Source organism: Haplochromis burtoni, unplaced genomic scaffold (assembly GCF_018398535.1).
Source record: "Haplochromis burtoni strain Fernald_Lab_line unplaced genomic scaffold, NCSU_Asbu1 Contig_27, whole genome shotgun sequence".
Lineage (NCBI taxonomy): Eukaryota > Metazoa > Chordata > Actinopteri > Cichliformes > Cichlidae > Haplochromis > Haplochromis burtoni.
This window is the reverse complement of record NW_024582388.1, coordinates 3025480-3040866: the sequence shown is the minus strand read 5'-3', so window position 1 is coordinate 3040866 and position 15387 is coordinate 3025480. Positions and strand designations below refer to the sequence as shown.

At 37.0% G+C, this 15387-nt stretch overlaps 1 protein-coding gene across 5 annotated transcripts in view; it reads right to left on the bottom strand.

The window, feature by feature from the left end:
- Nucleotides 1-1787: 1787 nt before the first annotated feature.
- Nucleotides 1788-15387, bottom strand: part of LOC102303608 — a 23059-nt gene continuing 9459 nt past the window's right edge. Inside the window, exons 1-7 of one of the 5 annotated variants that reach the window (XM_042219066.1) lie at nucleotides 14646-14753; nucleotides 12459-12758; nucleotides 12090-12374; nucleotides 7098-9776; nucleotides 5316-5615; nucleotides 4947-5231; nucleotides 1790-3298 (exon numbers count right to left, since the gene is read on the bottom strand). In XM_042219066.1, the coding sequence (XP_042075000.1) occupies nucleotides 3189-3298; nucleotides 4947-5231; nucleotides 5316-5615; nucleotides 7098-7146 (744 nt within the window). In that variant the 5' untranslated portion in view covers nucleotides 7147-9776; nucleotides 12090-12374; nucleotides 12459-12758; nucleotides 14646-14753 and the 3' untranslated portion in view covers nucleotides 1790-3188. Of the gene's footprint in view, nucleotides 3299-4946; nucleotides 5232-5315; nucleotides 9777-12089; nucleotides 12375-12458; nucleotides 12759-14645; nucleotides 14785-15387 lie in introns of those variants that run through there. The other 4 variants (XM_042219065.1, XM_042219067.1, XM_005918087.2 and 1 more) reach the window with 4 other exon arrangements.

Below are 15387 nucleotides of genomic sequence, written 5' to 3'. Positions count from 1 at the left end.
TCAGGTCTTTGTCTGAATTTCTACCAACATTACTTGTCAGGTTCTCATGTTATTGCTAAGGATTGTCTATTGCATTGGAGTCACACTGGGTTAAATATGTACACTTGGGTTTTAAGGGGTATTTATTATTTTCTTCTTTTTTGGGTTGTATGGAAGCCCCAAACGCAATTTCATTGTTCTTGACAATGACAATAAATAAATAAATACCAAATAAATACCAAAATACCCTTTAAAAACATCCCAAAAAGTCAATTCTGAACCTCTTTCACTCAAAACGCAGAAGAACAGAATCAGCTTGTTGGGAACTGATCAGCAATTTTTTTTTTTTAGCAGTAAGCTAATTTTCTAAGGAGCTTGGAAGGAAAAGTGTCTGGACATCAGTTCATCTTCTTGAGTTCTAGGGTCAAATGGTGGAGAGGTCTGGGCATTCCTCAGACAAACTTAACAATGTAGTGTATGCTGTACAGTGTACGTGGGTCATTTCAGCTCAGGAAATCGCATGATAGGTGAGGCTAGGTTTTACAATGAGCTCACCCGAAACCTTGCCTGATTGTGACCTACATCCGTTTTCTGAAGAAACTTCTCGGATGAGATGTGAAACATCTTCAAGCAACTTAAGGAAGTCCAGATGCTTTTCTTTCCGAGCTCCTTATACTATGATGACCTGGATGACTAAGAACCTTCACAGACAGTAAGTTAATTATTACTAATGGTTACTAATGTGACCTTATTTTAAAGTGCTACTTTAATATGTAATCAAACAGGATGGGCAGTATTTTCATTAGTTTTCCTGCTTTACTACAACTAACACAAACATCAGTGGAAATTCATGCAAGTAGACGCGCTGCATTTTGTTCTAACAAAATAACACATATATTAAGATTGTGTCTATTTAAAGAATAAAGAATAAAAAGTACTATCAAAAACTAGCGTTTTGTACCTTTGGCCTGTTGTGATCTGTTTGATGAAAATAAAGCAGTTGACCTTGCTATTTTCATTCACACTTAACTGGCTATTATTCTCTTACCTCTTGTCTCGGTGCAGGACAGCAGTGCAAGTATCACAAAGAAAATCATTGCAGACTCCTGAGCATGCAACACCAGGGAAGTGGTTTATACCTATGACAGACCTACACGGGCAGCCCCTTTTCACAGCTGTTTATCCTTGACACAGACTAGCAGTGTAAAAGTAAACACATAAACTTTTCAAGCCCAATTTTCTTTCAAAGCAACGTTTCACGACTTAAAATCTGTCATGTTAAAAATGTTAATATATTTTATTAAATTTGGTTACTTTTGGATTTAAGCAGTTGAACTTAAATATTTAGCTCGTTAAATTTCCAGTGTTAGCCACAATGATTCTCATATGTCTATGTCAAACCAAATGTCACATTTTCTGGTGGTTTTGTTAAATAAATGCTACATAAAGTTGGAAAATGAAGGTGTTATAGCTCTGAGCTGACCACAGTTTCACAGCTGCACAGTCTACAGAAACATTTGCTGAAAATATTTGTCGGCAGTTGTCAAAACAGATGTGGTTACACGTTCAAACTGCTTTCAGGTTACAGAAAGCAAATGTGCTGCAAGTGGTCAAAACAAATCAACACACAAGAAAAAAAAACACAGCCCATTTTAACTTGATCTTTTTCTACATAAATTGTGAGTTACTTGAAAAATTGTTTGACAACAAACTGTTTTTCTTTGCTTGGTATGAGGTCGACCTCACTATGAGGTCGACACTGATAACAGGAAATACCATGAAGATCAACTTTGACATGTTTCCTTGTTTGATGGAGTAACCTTCTAAATATCTTAATGACTGTTCAATATGCAGATAACATAAATATATCTTTAAAAAGACTCTACAATATGATAACAGGTTTACTTCAACGTACTGTTGCTGTATATGAGGAGGCTCGGTCACCTGCCTTTCTATGTTCATTGATGGTCGCATTTCCTGACATCTTTTGCTGCTCGCCGCCTGTTAGGCTGGACATGTACAGGCCCCCTAATGTGGTATATATGTTCTGCCCATTGCATAGGAGCTGTGGATGTCTGTCTGCCTAATCCAACTTGTTTGTGTAGAAGCCTCTTTCTTGTGGCGTCTCCTGTTTGTGTTGCGTTGTGAAATTAGTACTACTTAACAATGCAATCTACTACTAGTTTTTATACTGCTTCTATAGGTTTTGTAATCCCAGTTTCCAGAGGTTTGAAAACATGTTTTCTACAGGCCATGAGTAAATTTTTTCTGGAGCTTTATTTACAGTTTTGTGTGCATCTCCATTTATCATGTACGGCTGAGACAATCAAATGAAGTTACTGGAAAATGATCATGAACAGCATGGCACCTTCTTAAATGAGACTAGGTAGTAAAAACTATGTGTGAAGGAATGCAGAGTGATCAGCAGGCATTTCCAAGATGGTGCGGACTCTTGAGCTAAAACAAAAGTGAGCAGCTGCAGGCTGGGGCAGAAATGCTGGGTTTCAGTGTCTTTATTATTTTAACAAAATTTAACAAATGACAGGTTTAAGCTGTTTACAAACAAATAAATTGATTCATTGAAATGAATAAACCAGTGAAAGAAAAACAGGAAAATGTAAAATTAGAAAAAAAAAATACTGAGAATCATTTTGAGAATAATAACTCAACAGGCTATCTGTATTCATATGTATTATGCTGATAACAACATTGATATTCATAAACAATGTTGGTATTTGTAAAAAAAATATTATACTTGCTAATCATGTAAATTTCCTGCAGCTGTCATAGACGCCCACATGACGTCCATAAAAAATTACCCAGTCCAAATGTTGTCATGGCTGGATATTCAAATTGTGGACCTAGTTTGGACGTCATATAGATGTCCAGAAATGGTCATGGACCGATGGACCCAGTATAGAGTTGATCTGCACCTGTATCCAACCCTCAATTTTTAGTGGGGTTTTTTGTGTTGCTTTACTTTGTGTGTTTGGTTCAGTGATATTATTTGGTTTGGTAATTTTATTAACATGAGCAACAAGCATTTTATTTACAAAGTGATACAGATTCCTTGTGTGATATTTGAGAACTTTTAATGTTTGCAAACACCCAAAATGTGTTAACCTGTGTAGTTTTCTACCACTGGTATCTATAACCTCAACATTTTCTAAAACCATATAAGTTATATGTGTACGTGGAAAGCCTCTTCTTTATTTTTGCTTCTTAATCTTCTGCATAATGTGGACACTGATCACAGCAATCACCATGATGATCAGACCAACAGAGAACACGACTGTCTTCACCACACAGATGGAGATACCTGCAGACATGAGCAGAAATAATGAAACACTAAATAAATTGGAAGTACAGTTTCTTTTATCTGACTCAAGAAATCTTTTACATTTCAGAAATACAGTTAATTTATTTCTTAATGTATCCCAACTGTATTCAGCATTCCAGAGGAAAAAGCGAGTGACTATTGTGATTATTTGACTAAATTAGATTTAGGGATTGAGGGAGGACTGAGGTTTATATACAGTTAGGTCCATATATATTTGGACACTGACACAATTGTTTTTTAACATGTTTATTGAAACATATTCTAATTACAGTTATATAATGGACATGGAACTTAATGTGTCCCACAGTCTTTTTAAAGGGGCCAAACGTAATTGGACAATTGACTCGAAGGTCATTTCATGGGCAGGTGTGAGCAATTCCTTCGTATGTTATTATCAATTAAGCAGATAAAAGGCCTGGAGTTGATCTAAGGTGTGGTGCTTGTGTTTGGAACATTTTGCTGTCAACAGACAACATGCAGTCAAAGGAGCTCTCCATGCAGGTGAAACAACATCCTTAAGCTGCGAAAACAGAAAAATCCCACTTGAGAAACGGCTTTAAGATTAGGAGTGGCAAAATCTACAATTTCGTACATCCTGAGAAAGAAAGAAAGCACTGATGAACTCAGCAATAAAGAGAAGACTGGCTCACAAACAAACAGCAACTGAAAGCCTCTGTAGTAAAGACCTGGCAGAGCATAAAAAAGGAGAAAACCCAAAATCTGATGATGTCCATGAGTTCAAGACTTCAGGGTGTCATTTCCAGCAAAGTATTAGAAATTAACATTTTATTTTCAGTTATTCAACTTTTCCAATTAATCTTGAGCTCCTGAAATGAATTCATTGTAAGGAGCTAAAGAATTTTAGTTCCTCACATTTTATACAGTCTTTTTGTTCAACCGGCTGAATTAAAGCTTAAAGTCTGCACTTCAACTACATCTGAGTTGTTTCATTTAAATTCATTGTGGTAATGTACAGAACCAATTTAGATTGATCTAATTTAATTGTGACCTGGTTGCTATAGTTACAAATGACTTATTTATTTAATAAATAGGCACAAATAAAAGCATTAGAGATTGTGATGGGCAGCTTTTGTTGTCATCCTTAAAAATCTAATGCTGTGGAGTGAAGGGTCAGACAACACAGGAGGTTTAGCCTTTTTCTCCAACTTTATTGACCACCAAACATGAACTGAACACATTGCGTGCAAAACCCAGCAAAACCCCTCACCTGGGTGTGACCCCTCTGGTGGGCCACCATAATGCAAGTTTTTGCCATCGACCTTACACTCTAGTATTCAGAATATTTTAGATTTTCTCATCAAAAGAAAGATAATAACTGTCAAATTTGGTGATATACATATGGAATATTTCTCATGCCAACTATTGTTAACCAGAATTATTCTTCCAGCAGTCAACTACTACTAAAGGTATTTAACACAGGTTTTGAGATTTTAACTGAAATTGTGTTCCAGATCAATAGAAGCAGACACAAGCTTGAAAATTTCTGGTAACTTCTGAGTGGATGTGCTCATTATAGGACAGCTGATTGGTTACAACTGCCCCAACAAAGGGTCAAGACATGATTTTGCAGAATGTACAAATGAATGTGATGTCTTTGAATTCTTACCTGTTTTTTCCTTGCAATAACGTTTAATGTCCTTCTTAGTCTGTTCCCAGCTCACTTGGTTGCTGTGATTACAGATGATTAAGTCTTGCTGCAAATTGACAGTGAGATTGGAAGAATAGGTTTGGGCTTTAAAGCTTCCTTTTTCTACCAGAGAGCAGTTTTGGGCATCACATGTGAAAATGCTGCTGATTTGAGAATCCACTGTGCTGCAGGTCACAATGAGGTTACAGGAGTCTGAACTGCCAGACACAGAGTCCACTATCAGGTTAACTGGAGAAACTGGATCTGAAGAGTAACAGGCATAAAGAGATTTAAAACAGGTCTATGTTGTATCACCATTTCAAAAAGATAATGAAAGCAGAAACCTACCTTGGACTATGACCTTGTATTCAGCTACCTTTTGGTCTTTATAGCTAACCATGAATGCAGTATAATCTCCACTGTCACTGTGTTGCATATTCTTTAATAACAACGCGTAATTTTGCCTGAAGAGCTCAGCCCTTCCTTCATATTTGTCAAACACGACTGGATCATTATTAAAACCACATTTAGCTATATTGTTCGTTTCATGAACTTTCCATATCAAATCCGTTTTTTTGTCTAGTACAACAGATTTCTTTATATCCAGGTGTAAGTCCTTTCCACGGAGGAGAAACACATGTTGGAGCCCTAAAAGAAAAACAACAAACCTGATGTCAGAATCATCTTATTAACATGCTACTGGAAGTCTCTCAAATTAAATACAGTATTTTTTTTTTTAGTATTTTTATTATTGTTTTGTCAACATTTTTATATAATCTGTTTATATGTTGATAATTAAACACATTTATTAGTGCAAATATGTTTAATTGTTATTCAGCTGTAATAAAAACCCTTACACCAATCAGACATCTCTAAAATGAATATAGATTTGTGTGTAACTTGCCCCACATCGTCCTTCAGTTACTGTTTGTTGAGATAATTTCCAACAATAAAATGTGGACTTCACAGATAAACCTTCTTGTGAAAATCCGTTCCTATTGGAAGTTATGACTTCCACACAACTTTGGATGGTGCACCTCTAATATCTAGAGTTGCCCAAATTCATTAAACTATCTCTGCTTCCCTCCATGACAGAAATAGGGAAGCTACAACCCCAAACCTTACAGAATGTGTCTGCTCCCAGACCACGTCAAAGAACCAAACCACAAATCGGCCATGAAGGAGTCAACAATGAAAAATGAAATGAAGACTGAGATAAAGTTATAAAACATTCGAAATCCTTACTCTTAGTATTTCAGACCCTAACTGTCTGCTTGAACATTACACAGTATTTCCTGTTTATCTTTTTTTTAAGTTTAAAAGCAAAGACTAATTTTGTCTAAATAACTCAGACCGTCCTTCACATGTGTCAAACATGATTGCATCTTTATAATAATAGTTACCAACATTGTTAGTGGTAGTAAATTACGTTTATTTTTGTCTACTACAACAGGTTTCTTTATGTCCACATGTAAGTTCTATTAAGTACAAACATGTTCTCAGACCCTATAAAGACATAAAAATCATGTATTCATACGTTGTTTGATTTATTATATTTATATTGTTTTTTTATTATCATTGGAAATTATTGGACAATTAGTTGTTTTACAATAAATTATTAGGCAGCTCTAATAGCTTTCATAGCAGGGTAAGATTTTACAGTTTTTCTCATGTGGTGTTGAATGGTCAAAGTATGAAAAGATGGCAGCAGTTACTCCTCATCTGTGTCTGAAATCATCCTGGAACTGCAGTGTTCAATGCTTCTAAAGTTCTGTATTGAAAGCTTTGGTTGTGCTGGTTTTATTTTCTCTCAGAACCAGGAAACCTTCTAGCACACAAACCGAGTCACTGCGAGAAAGAGGAAGTGACTATTTTAGATGGACTAACTTGTCAAACCTTATTCCGCCTGTCAAAGACACAGCTCCGATTAAACTGTGATGTACTTTGAGACATTAATCTAGTCTTTCATCCGCTGCAATAAAATAACAGATATCTTTTGTAGTGAACACTATTATAAAAGAAAACATTTGCACTTTCCATCTTTGTTAGTTCTGTCCCTGTTGAATTAAAGAAGCAGTTGTTATATACTGCTACTATATGTGTGCTAATATCTAGACATTTTTTTCCTACCTTCAGCCTCAGTGCAGGACAGAAACACAAGAATCACAAAGAAAAACATTCTAGAGTCTCGAGGTTTCTCTGAAATGTAACAACATGGAAGTGTTTTATACCACTGACAGCAGAACAGGGTCAGCCCCTTCTAACAATTGCGTTCTTCCTCTAGACTTGACACAGACCAACAGTGCACAAGTGAACTATCTTTGAGCTGTGCCAGTTGTCGATCTGACATAGCCATGGTTTCACAGCACACTGCCTTTGACTCCATGGCTACTAATGCTCAATTTTTACCAGAGTCAGTGGAGTAGTCAGCTGGGAGAGAGTGGTGGTTAGAACACCCATCAGGCTCTATCTAAGCTTTGCATTGTCTACTGGGTAAGACCCATCAGGGATAAGTGACTTTTAAAGCAGAGGGCCCATCCAGACTACCAGTATTGGGGTACTGGTCCCACAAAACCGACAAACATTAAAATAGCACAAAAACACTATTAATCTGTATATTTTCTGCTCGACAATGTAGCCTGCCTCCAAAGTCATCCACTACCCTATGTGGGTGATATCAAAGAAGTCCATATTCCAAAGTCAAAAACCTGCTTAGCCTCCCAAATACTTTTTCCCCGACATAAAAGCCTCAACAACATTTTTAACACCAGCAAAAAGCATTTTTATTCACAAATTAGGCATTTGGTGGAATTTGTTAATGGGTAATAAAAATGAAAATGTATTATTGTTTTTGTTCAGTGTCTTAACTTTCCCCATGAACTACAGAAAGGACAACAATATAAACATGATGATTGAAATTGTTTCAGGGTATCTGATTTTTTACGTTTAATATTGAAGTTTAATCTACTTTAATCAGCTGGAAAACTGCATTCGAGTGTGAGTTAATAAAGATGCTAAAAAGCATCGAAGTGTGGTCAGGTCCGCAATTTGTGCTACAAGCTGCATTTGCAGTGATACCAAATTCCTCTTTAGGCTGTAACATCCTTTAGGTTTTGCATGTTAAGCAAAAATGCTTGCACAAAAAAACAAAACAAAAAAAACCAGACGTCTAATACAAGAAAAAGGAAGTTGCATCTTTTCACAGATTGAGAACAAGAAAGAGAAATAAAAGTAGCAGAACAAGAGAGAAGTTTGCTTTTGCCATACTTCAGTTTGCACCCCAGTCTCGTAACATATTCCAGTAGATCTGAATTTCAGCTGAATTCAGCTGTTAAAACAAAATTTACATGGTTTTGTGTTTTTTTTTCCCATATTTTTATTACAAAATAATGTTAAAAATATGACTGTCTTTCAACAAAAGCACTTGCAAAATTATTCTCTTAAAAGAATCTTTATGATATAATGACTGTAGTTCAATATACAGACAGTATATAATAAAAATATAGTTTTAGTTCGTACGTGTTTTCAGTCATAGAATAGGATACAATTAAAGGTTTGCTCTTTGCATGTTTGCGATTTTAGTCGTAGTGTTCAGTTTGAGATAAACTGAACTGACAAAAAGAAGCATCAATAATTTCTATAGGTTTTAACAGTTAATCATTCATCATTTCATCTAAAAGAAAAATGTTGAAGCCATGAAGTGTTTTTCACAGAGCTATAGGGCCACGCTCCGTCTCAAAGCTGTGTTATTTAAGAACTTTGAAACTTGACAACAATTTTGTATGTGAATTTAAACATGAGACATGATTTTTTGGGACACTTGAAAAATTGTCAGCATATTGAATATGCAACTTGCTGCATTTGGAAAGATACCCAATTTTCATCTCAGATATATTTTTGAACCCTTTTTTCATTCTTAGGTTACTTTGAATGTTAAATGATGGTGTCAGTGTCTCATTAACATTTAGAATAATACAAAGAAGACACCAATCAAAGCAGAATCGGTAACTTCTAAAATATCAGAGATTGATAGGTTGGTCTTTGGTGATTTTAAATGAGCTTTGAAGCTGAAAAAATTCTTTTTTTATTCTTGGGTTTACAACTTAGTAGTAGTTATCAGTTGATTCCCTCACACTGAAGAAACATCTTAATGCTGCTTTCTGGAATAGGAATCAGAAATGCTTCTTTTGTGTTTGCTATCATTATAAAATCTCAGAAAACAGCTTTATAAGGATCAACACGTATTTTATTCACAAAATGATGTAGAGTCTTGACTTTTGACTATTTCATCAAAAATAATTGGTAACGCTATCATAGATGGTTTGAGGAGTTCTTTTCAAGCAAGTTTGCATTGACATCTATGTGCAGTGGGTAAGCACTGCAAAATGTATTTTTCTTTCTTAAATTTCTCTGCAGTGATGACAGTGATTTAACATGTTTGCCATGCATGTCTTGTGGAGCGTTTGTTATGTTTACATTCAACATTCAGAAAATTAACGGAATTAAATGTACAAATGTCTATACTTACAAAACATTTGCAATGCCTAATTTTGTGCTATATAACAAAAAACGGTATCTGCATAAAAATTAGCAAACCCCCAAAATGTGTTAACCTGTGTAGTTATCTACCACTGGAATCTATAACTTCAACATTTTCTAAAAGTGTATTAGCTATGTGTGTACGTGGAAAGCCTCTTCTTTATTTTCACTTCTTAATCTTCTCCATAATGTGGACACTGATCACAGCAATCACCATGATGATCAGACCAACAGAGAACACGACTGTCTTCACCACACAGATGGAGATACCTGCAGACATGAGCAGAAATAATGAAACACACTAAGTAAATTCAAAGTACAGTTTCTTTTGTCTGACTCAAGAAATCTTTTACATTTCAGAAATACAGGTAATTTATTTCTGAATGTATCCCAACTGTATTTAGCATTCCAGAGTGTAAATGGCCACGGCAGACCCGGGTGCACGTTCATGCTTTGCAGCATACTTTATTAATACTTTCACGGTTGCTGTACATTCGCACCCAGAGCTGCAGCGCTCCAGCTGCCAGCTCAACATAGCAACAACAACCCCAACCACAGGACCCAGTATAATATTTAAGTCGGCGGGGCGTGATTGCAGATGCCGTGCAGGTGCGTCCCCCTTCCCTGCATGGCACCGCAGGCCACGCCCCGCCACGCAGAGAAAAAGCGAGCCTTTATTGTGACTAAATTAGATTCCAAAAAATATTCAAAACCAAAACTTCAGACAGGCAGCATCACTAGGACATTCACAGGACTGACAGCAAGCAACACGGAGTGCAGCAAGTGACACCATGACAGAGGACACATTGAGGACTGAAGTGTTTATACAGTTAGGTCCATATATATTTGGACACTGACACATTTTTTTTTTTTTACATGTTTACTGAAACATATTCCAATTGTAGTTATATAATGGACATGGACATAATTTGTAGACTCAGCTTGCATGAAGGGTTTAGGAGTTTTAGCTCCTTAACATGTCCCACACTCTTTTTAAAGGGACCAAACATAATTGGACAATTGACTCAAAGGCTATTTCATGGACAGGTGTGAGCAATTCCTTCGTATATCAATTAAGCAGATAAAAGGCCTGGAGCTGATCTAAGGTGTGGTGCTTGTGTTTGGAAGATTTTGCTGTGAACAGACAACATGCAGTCAAAGGAGCTCTCCATGCAGGTGAAACAACATCCTTAAGCTGCAAAAACAGAACAATCCCATTTGAGAAAATACTACAATATTAGGAGGAGTGGCAAAATCAACAATTTGGTTCATCCTGAGAAATAACGAAAGAAAGCACTAGTCAACTCAGCAATACAAAACGACCTGGATGTCCACGGAAGACAACAGTGGTGGCTGATCACAGAATCGTTTTTACAGCCAACAAAGTGAACAACAAACTCCAGGAGGTAGGAGTATCTAGGTCTACCATAAAGAGAAGAAAGGCCCACAAACAAACAGCAACTGAAAGCCTCTGCAGTAAAAACTTGGCAGAGCAACAAAAGGAGAAAACCCAGCATCTGGTGATGTCCATGAGTTGAAGACTTCATGGTGTCATTGCCAGCAAAGTATTAGAAATTAACATTTTCTTTTCAGTTATTTTTCAATTCATTGTGAGGAACTAAAAAAGATTTAGTTCCTCACAATGAATTTCTATTGTTACAACGCCGTTACCGTTACTAACAAGAAAATGCGGTCGCATTACTATTTTTCAACAAACAGATGGTTGAAGCTTCGTTCGTCTTACCGCACGTAATATCAGTTGGATGGAATTAGCTGACTACATAAGTAATCTGGGTGCTACAGCTTTAAGCAGCTGCGCGTGCTCCCGCGGACGGCAATCACTTTCTGCCCAGCGATCAATTTTTGCCACAACACCTGGAGCTAGGGCGCAAAACAATCGCATGATTGCTGCTGTTTGACTAAGGAAGAATAAAGTAGTCGTGGTAAGCCAATCACATGACCACTTTAAGATGACAAAGCAACAAGGTGATATATGCCAGTTTTTAAATTGTGTTGATAGGCCACGTAAAACCAGAGTCATGATAAACAATATATACACGTGTTTTTTCCTGAATAGTTTCGTCACGTTTACTGTCTAAGGACAGCGCTAGCGAGCACTCTCTGCTTATGAGCAAAAAATAAAAAAACTAAAAACAGCCCTTTCATGTTGGTGGAAAAATGTACAATGTTGACCAATGAAAAAGTGCTATGGCAACATGACATTTGGTTGTTTAGGAAGAGGAGGAAGTTTTAGGAGTGATGGAGAGAGAGAGGGAGAGAGAGACAGCAGAAAAAAGAGAGAGCAAGTTTTGAGATGTGAGAGATTTGTGATGTTTAGCGTGTTTGGAGTGTGTAGTTAATATGCTGTCTTGTGTAGTTAGAGTGCTATGTTGTGGATAGTTTGGTGTTGTGTGTCAGAACAATGAGGTGACAATTCAAGTATTTTGACTGGATTGTGGGTGCTTTCTATCACAATCCAAAGATATGTAATTAGACATGGGGACAACATGCAAACATTACACAGCAAGTCCTTTAAAAATCTGGTTATTTCAGTTTTTCATTCATTATGACCGTTATTCTCACCTGTCTTTGTTTCACAGTAAGATTTGAGCACCTTCGTGGTCTGATTCCAGCTCACTTGGTTGCTGTGATTACAGAAAATGGTGTCTTGCTGCAGGTAAACACTTAAAGAGGAAAATTCTTTTGTGGCTTTCAAATCCTTTTCTTCTGCATGAGAGCAGATTTTACCATCACATCTAAAACTACTGCTGATGTTAAAGTCCACTGTGCTGCAGGTCACAGTCAGGTTACAGGAGTCTGAGGTCTTGGACACAGGGTCCACTGTCAGGTCAACAGGAGTCACTTGATCTGGGAAACAACGGGTGTGAAAGTATTAAAAACAGGTCTATGACGTGTGAACATTTCAAAATAATAATGAAAATAGAAACCTACCTTGAACTATGACCTTGTATTCAGCTACCCTTTGCTCTTGTTGGCTGACCACAAGTGCAGTATAATCTCCACTGTCACTGTGTTGAACATTCTTTAATTTCAAAGAGCAATTTGGTCCAAACAGCTCAGCCTTTCCTGCATATTTGTTATACACGAATGGATCTTTATTAAAAACACATTTAGCTATATTGTTACTGGAATTAACTCTCCAGAACAAATCTGTCTGTTCGTCAAGTGTAACAGGTTTCTCTGTATCCAAGTGTAAGTCCTTTCCATGCAGCACAAACACATGTTGGAGACCTAACAGAAAAGGAAAAACAAAACATGAACATCCAGCTGCAATTATGTTAAATCAAACACAAATGCAACACAAAAAGGACCTGACACACGCAGCGTTGCAGTGTTGTGAAGGTTTTGTTTTTTTGTTATATTTTTTTTCACCGCAGCTTTCCACCTGCCTTCTGGTCCTGGTAGCCTACTCACACAGGGGGAGGCATGAGTTTATGATGGAGACCATCTTTGTTGGTCAACCTCGCCTGACACCACCTGCTGCTCCTCCCTATTGTTTGATTATTTTCAATATTCTTTAGTCACAGCTAACTGCTTGCGTTTGTTGCACCCACCAAACAATAATCAGTTTCACATTTCAGATAAAACTGTTGGGAAAAACCTGAACTTGTTATGAGATACAGCTTCCATCTCACTTCGGACAGCCCACCTCTCATATCTTGAGATATGACCAAATATATGACACCAATCAAGTCTTATTACTAAATTAACAGCTACCAAAGAGTTCCAGCAATCTTTCATTCTAGTTTATACGTCAACCAAAGGTCAGGACAGTTAGGATTACTTTGAAAGTTGCACTCTTGGCCTCCCACACACTTAAAAAAACATATTTGTCATTTTTTTGTCCACCCCCACCTTTCAACTTTCTGATTCTCTGATTTAGTGCTCAGTGAGATAAAATTATTATAGTGGGTAACTGTTGTTTTCATTAGTGTTGATGTTGTAAGTGTTTTCACAAAATCTAACCAAAAATCATCAATGAAGGAATCAACCATGAAAAATGAAAAGAAGACTGAGATGAAGTTATACAACATTTGAAAGCCTTAATGTTAGCCTTTCAGACCCAAACTGTCTGTTTCCAGTCTGTAACTCCTCCTATCCTTCACCACTGTCAAACACTATTGCATCTTGATAATAACTGTTTTTGGTAGTAAATTAAGTTTCTATTTCACTACTACAACAGATGGCAGATGTGAGTCAATTCCATGAAGTGCAAGCACATTTTCAGACCCTATAAAGACCTAAAGAGACACGTAAGACATAAAGTCTTCTACTCACACCTCATTTGTTTTAATTATTTTTATAGTGTTTGTTTTTATCATGATTGGAAATTAATGGGGAATTTGTTGCTTTATTAAACAGCTCTAATACCTCTTTTATAGCAGGGTAAGATTTTACACAGTTCAGTGGTTTTAAGAGGTCAAAATATGAAAAGTTGTTAGCAGTTGCTCCTCATCTGTGCCTGAAATCAGCCTTAAACTGCGATGTTGTTTTGAACTTTTCAGATAAATGTATCTTATACTCTTTGCTTGAAATAGCAAACATATAACTCATATAACAGGACAGTGCTTAATAATTCTCAAAATTCTCCATTTACACTACTTCTCTTTTATCAATTCAATAGCACATCTTCACCCAGGACAGAGAACTATTTTGAAAAACATTATCTGAGTCACAATGACATTTCTTCCATAATGTTTTCTTCCTCCCCTCTCACCTAAAACAAAATTGGCCTGTTAGGACACACTGGTTTACCAGGGTACATAAGCTCATTGGATGTGCTTCGGATGTGTTGGTTTTATTTTCTTTCAGAACCAGGAAGCAGAGTGACTGCAAGAAAGAGGAAGTGACTATTTTTAGATGGACTAACTTGTCAGAGCTTATTCAGCCTGTCAAAGACACAGCTCTGATTAAACTCTTGACTAATGTAGTTTGAGACATTAATCAAGTCTTTTGCCCGCTGCAAAAAAAGAACAGATACCTTTTGTAGTGAACACTATTATAAAAGAAAACATTTGCACTTTTCATCGTTGTCAGTTCTGTCCCTGTTGAATTAAAGAAGCAGTTGTTATATACTGCTACTATATGTGTGCTAATATTTAGACATTTTTTTCCTACCTTCAGCCTCAGTGCAGGACAGCAACACAAGAATCACAAAGAAAAACATTCTAGAGTCTCGAGGTTTCTCTGAAATGCAACAACGTGGAAGTGTTTTACACCACTGACAGCAGAACAGGGTCAGCCCCTTCTCACAACTCCGTTCTTCCTCTAAACAGACCAACAGTGCAAAAGTGAACTATCTGTGAGCTGTGCTAGTTTTAGCTCTGAGATAGCCACGGTTTCACAGTAACACTACCTTTGAGCAGAAAGAGACAACAAAACAGAAGCCATGACTCAGTCTGACCCGTATCAGCCTGCACGAACAAACTTTTATTCTTCTTCCTGCAGATTTTTGGGGTAATGTGTGAGAGTTGGTGAGCTAAGGTGCGAGTCCCGTGCACTGCAAGTCACGATGAGATTACAGGAGTTTTAAAGACAGAGTCCAATCAGGCCGATCAAAGCAGAAGAGGTAATATGATGATCTGAGTGCATTTAAGCTGCAGGAATTGACTTCATGAAATATCAGGATATCTGTGGGTTTTTCATTGATAATGTAAAATTCTGGATTGAGTTCTTGCTGGAATTGTCCTATACAGTAGTTATGAATGTCACCAAAATCCCCCCAACCAAACATAAATGAGAAACGTTTATATGAGTGCTGAGTATTTGTATATGTGTGCATGAGGGTGGGAATGCCTGTTTGTCTGTGTTTATATGTCAGGTCGGGTCTTACACTCCACCTCTCTGGGAACTCCCAGGC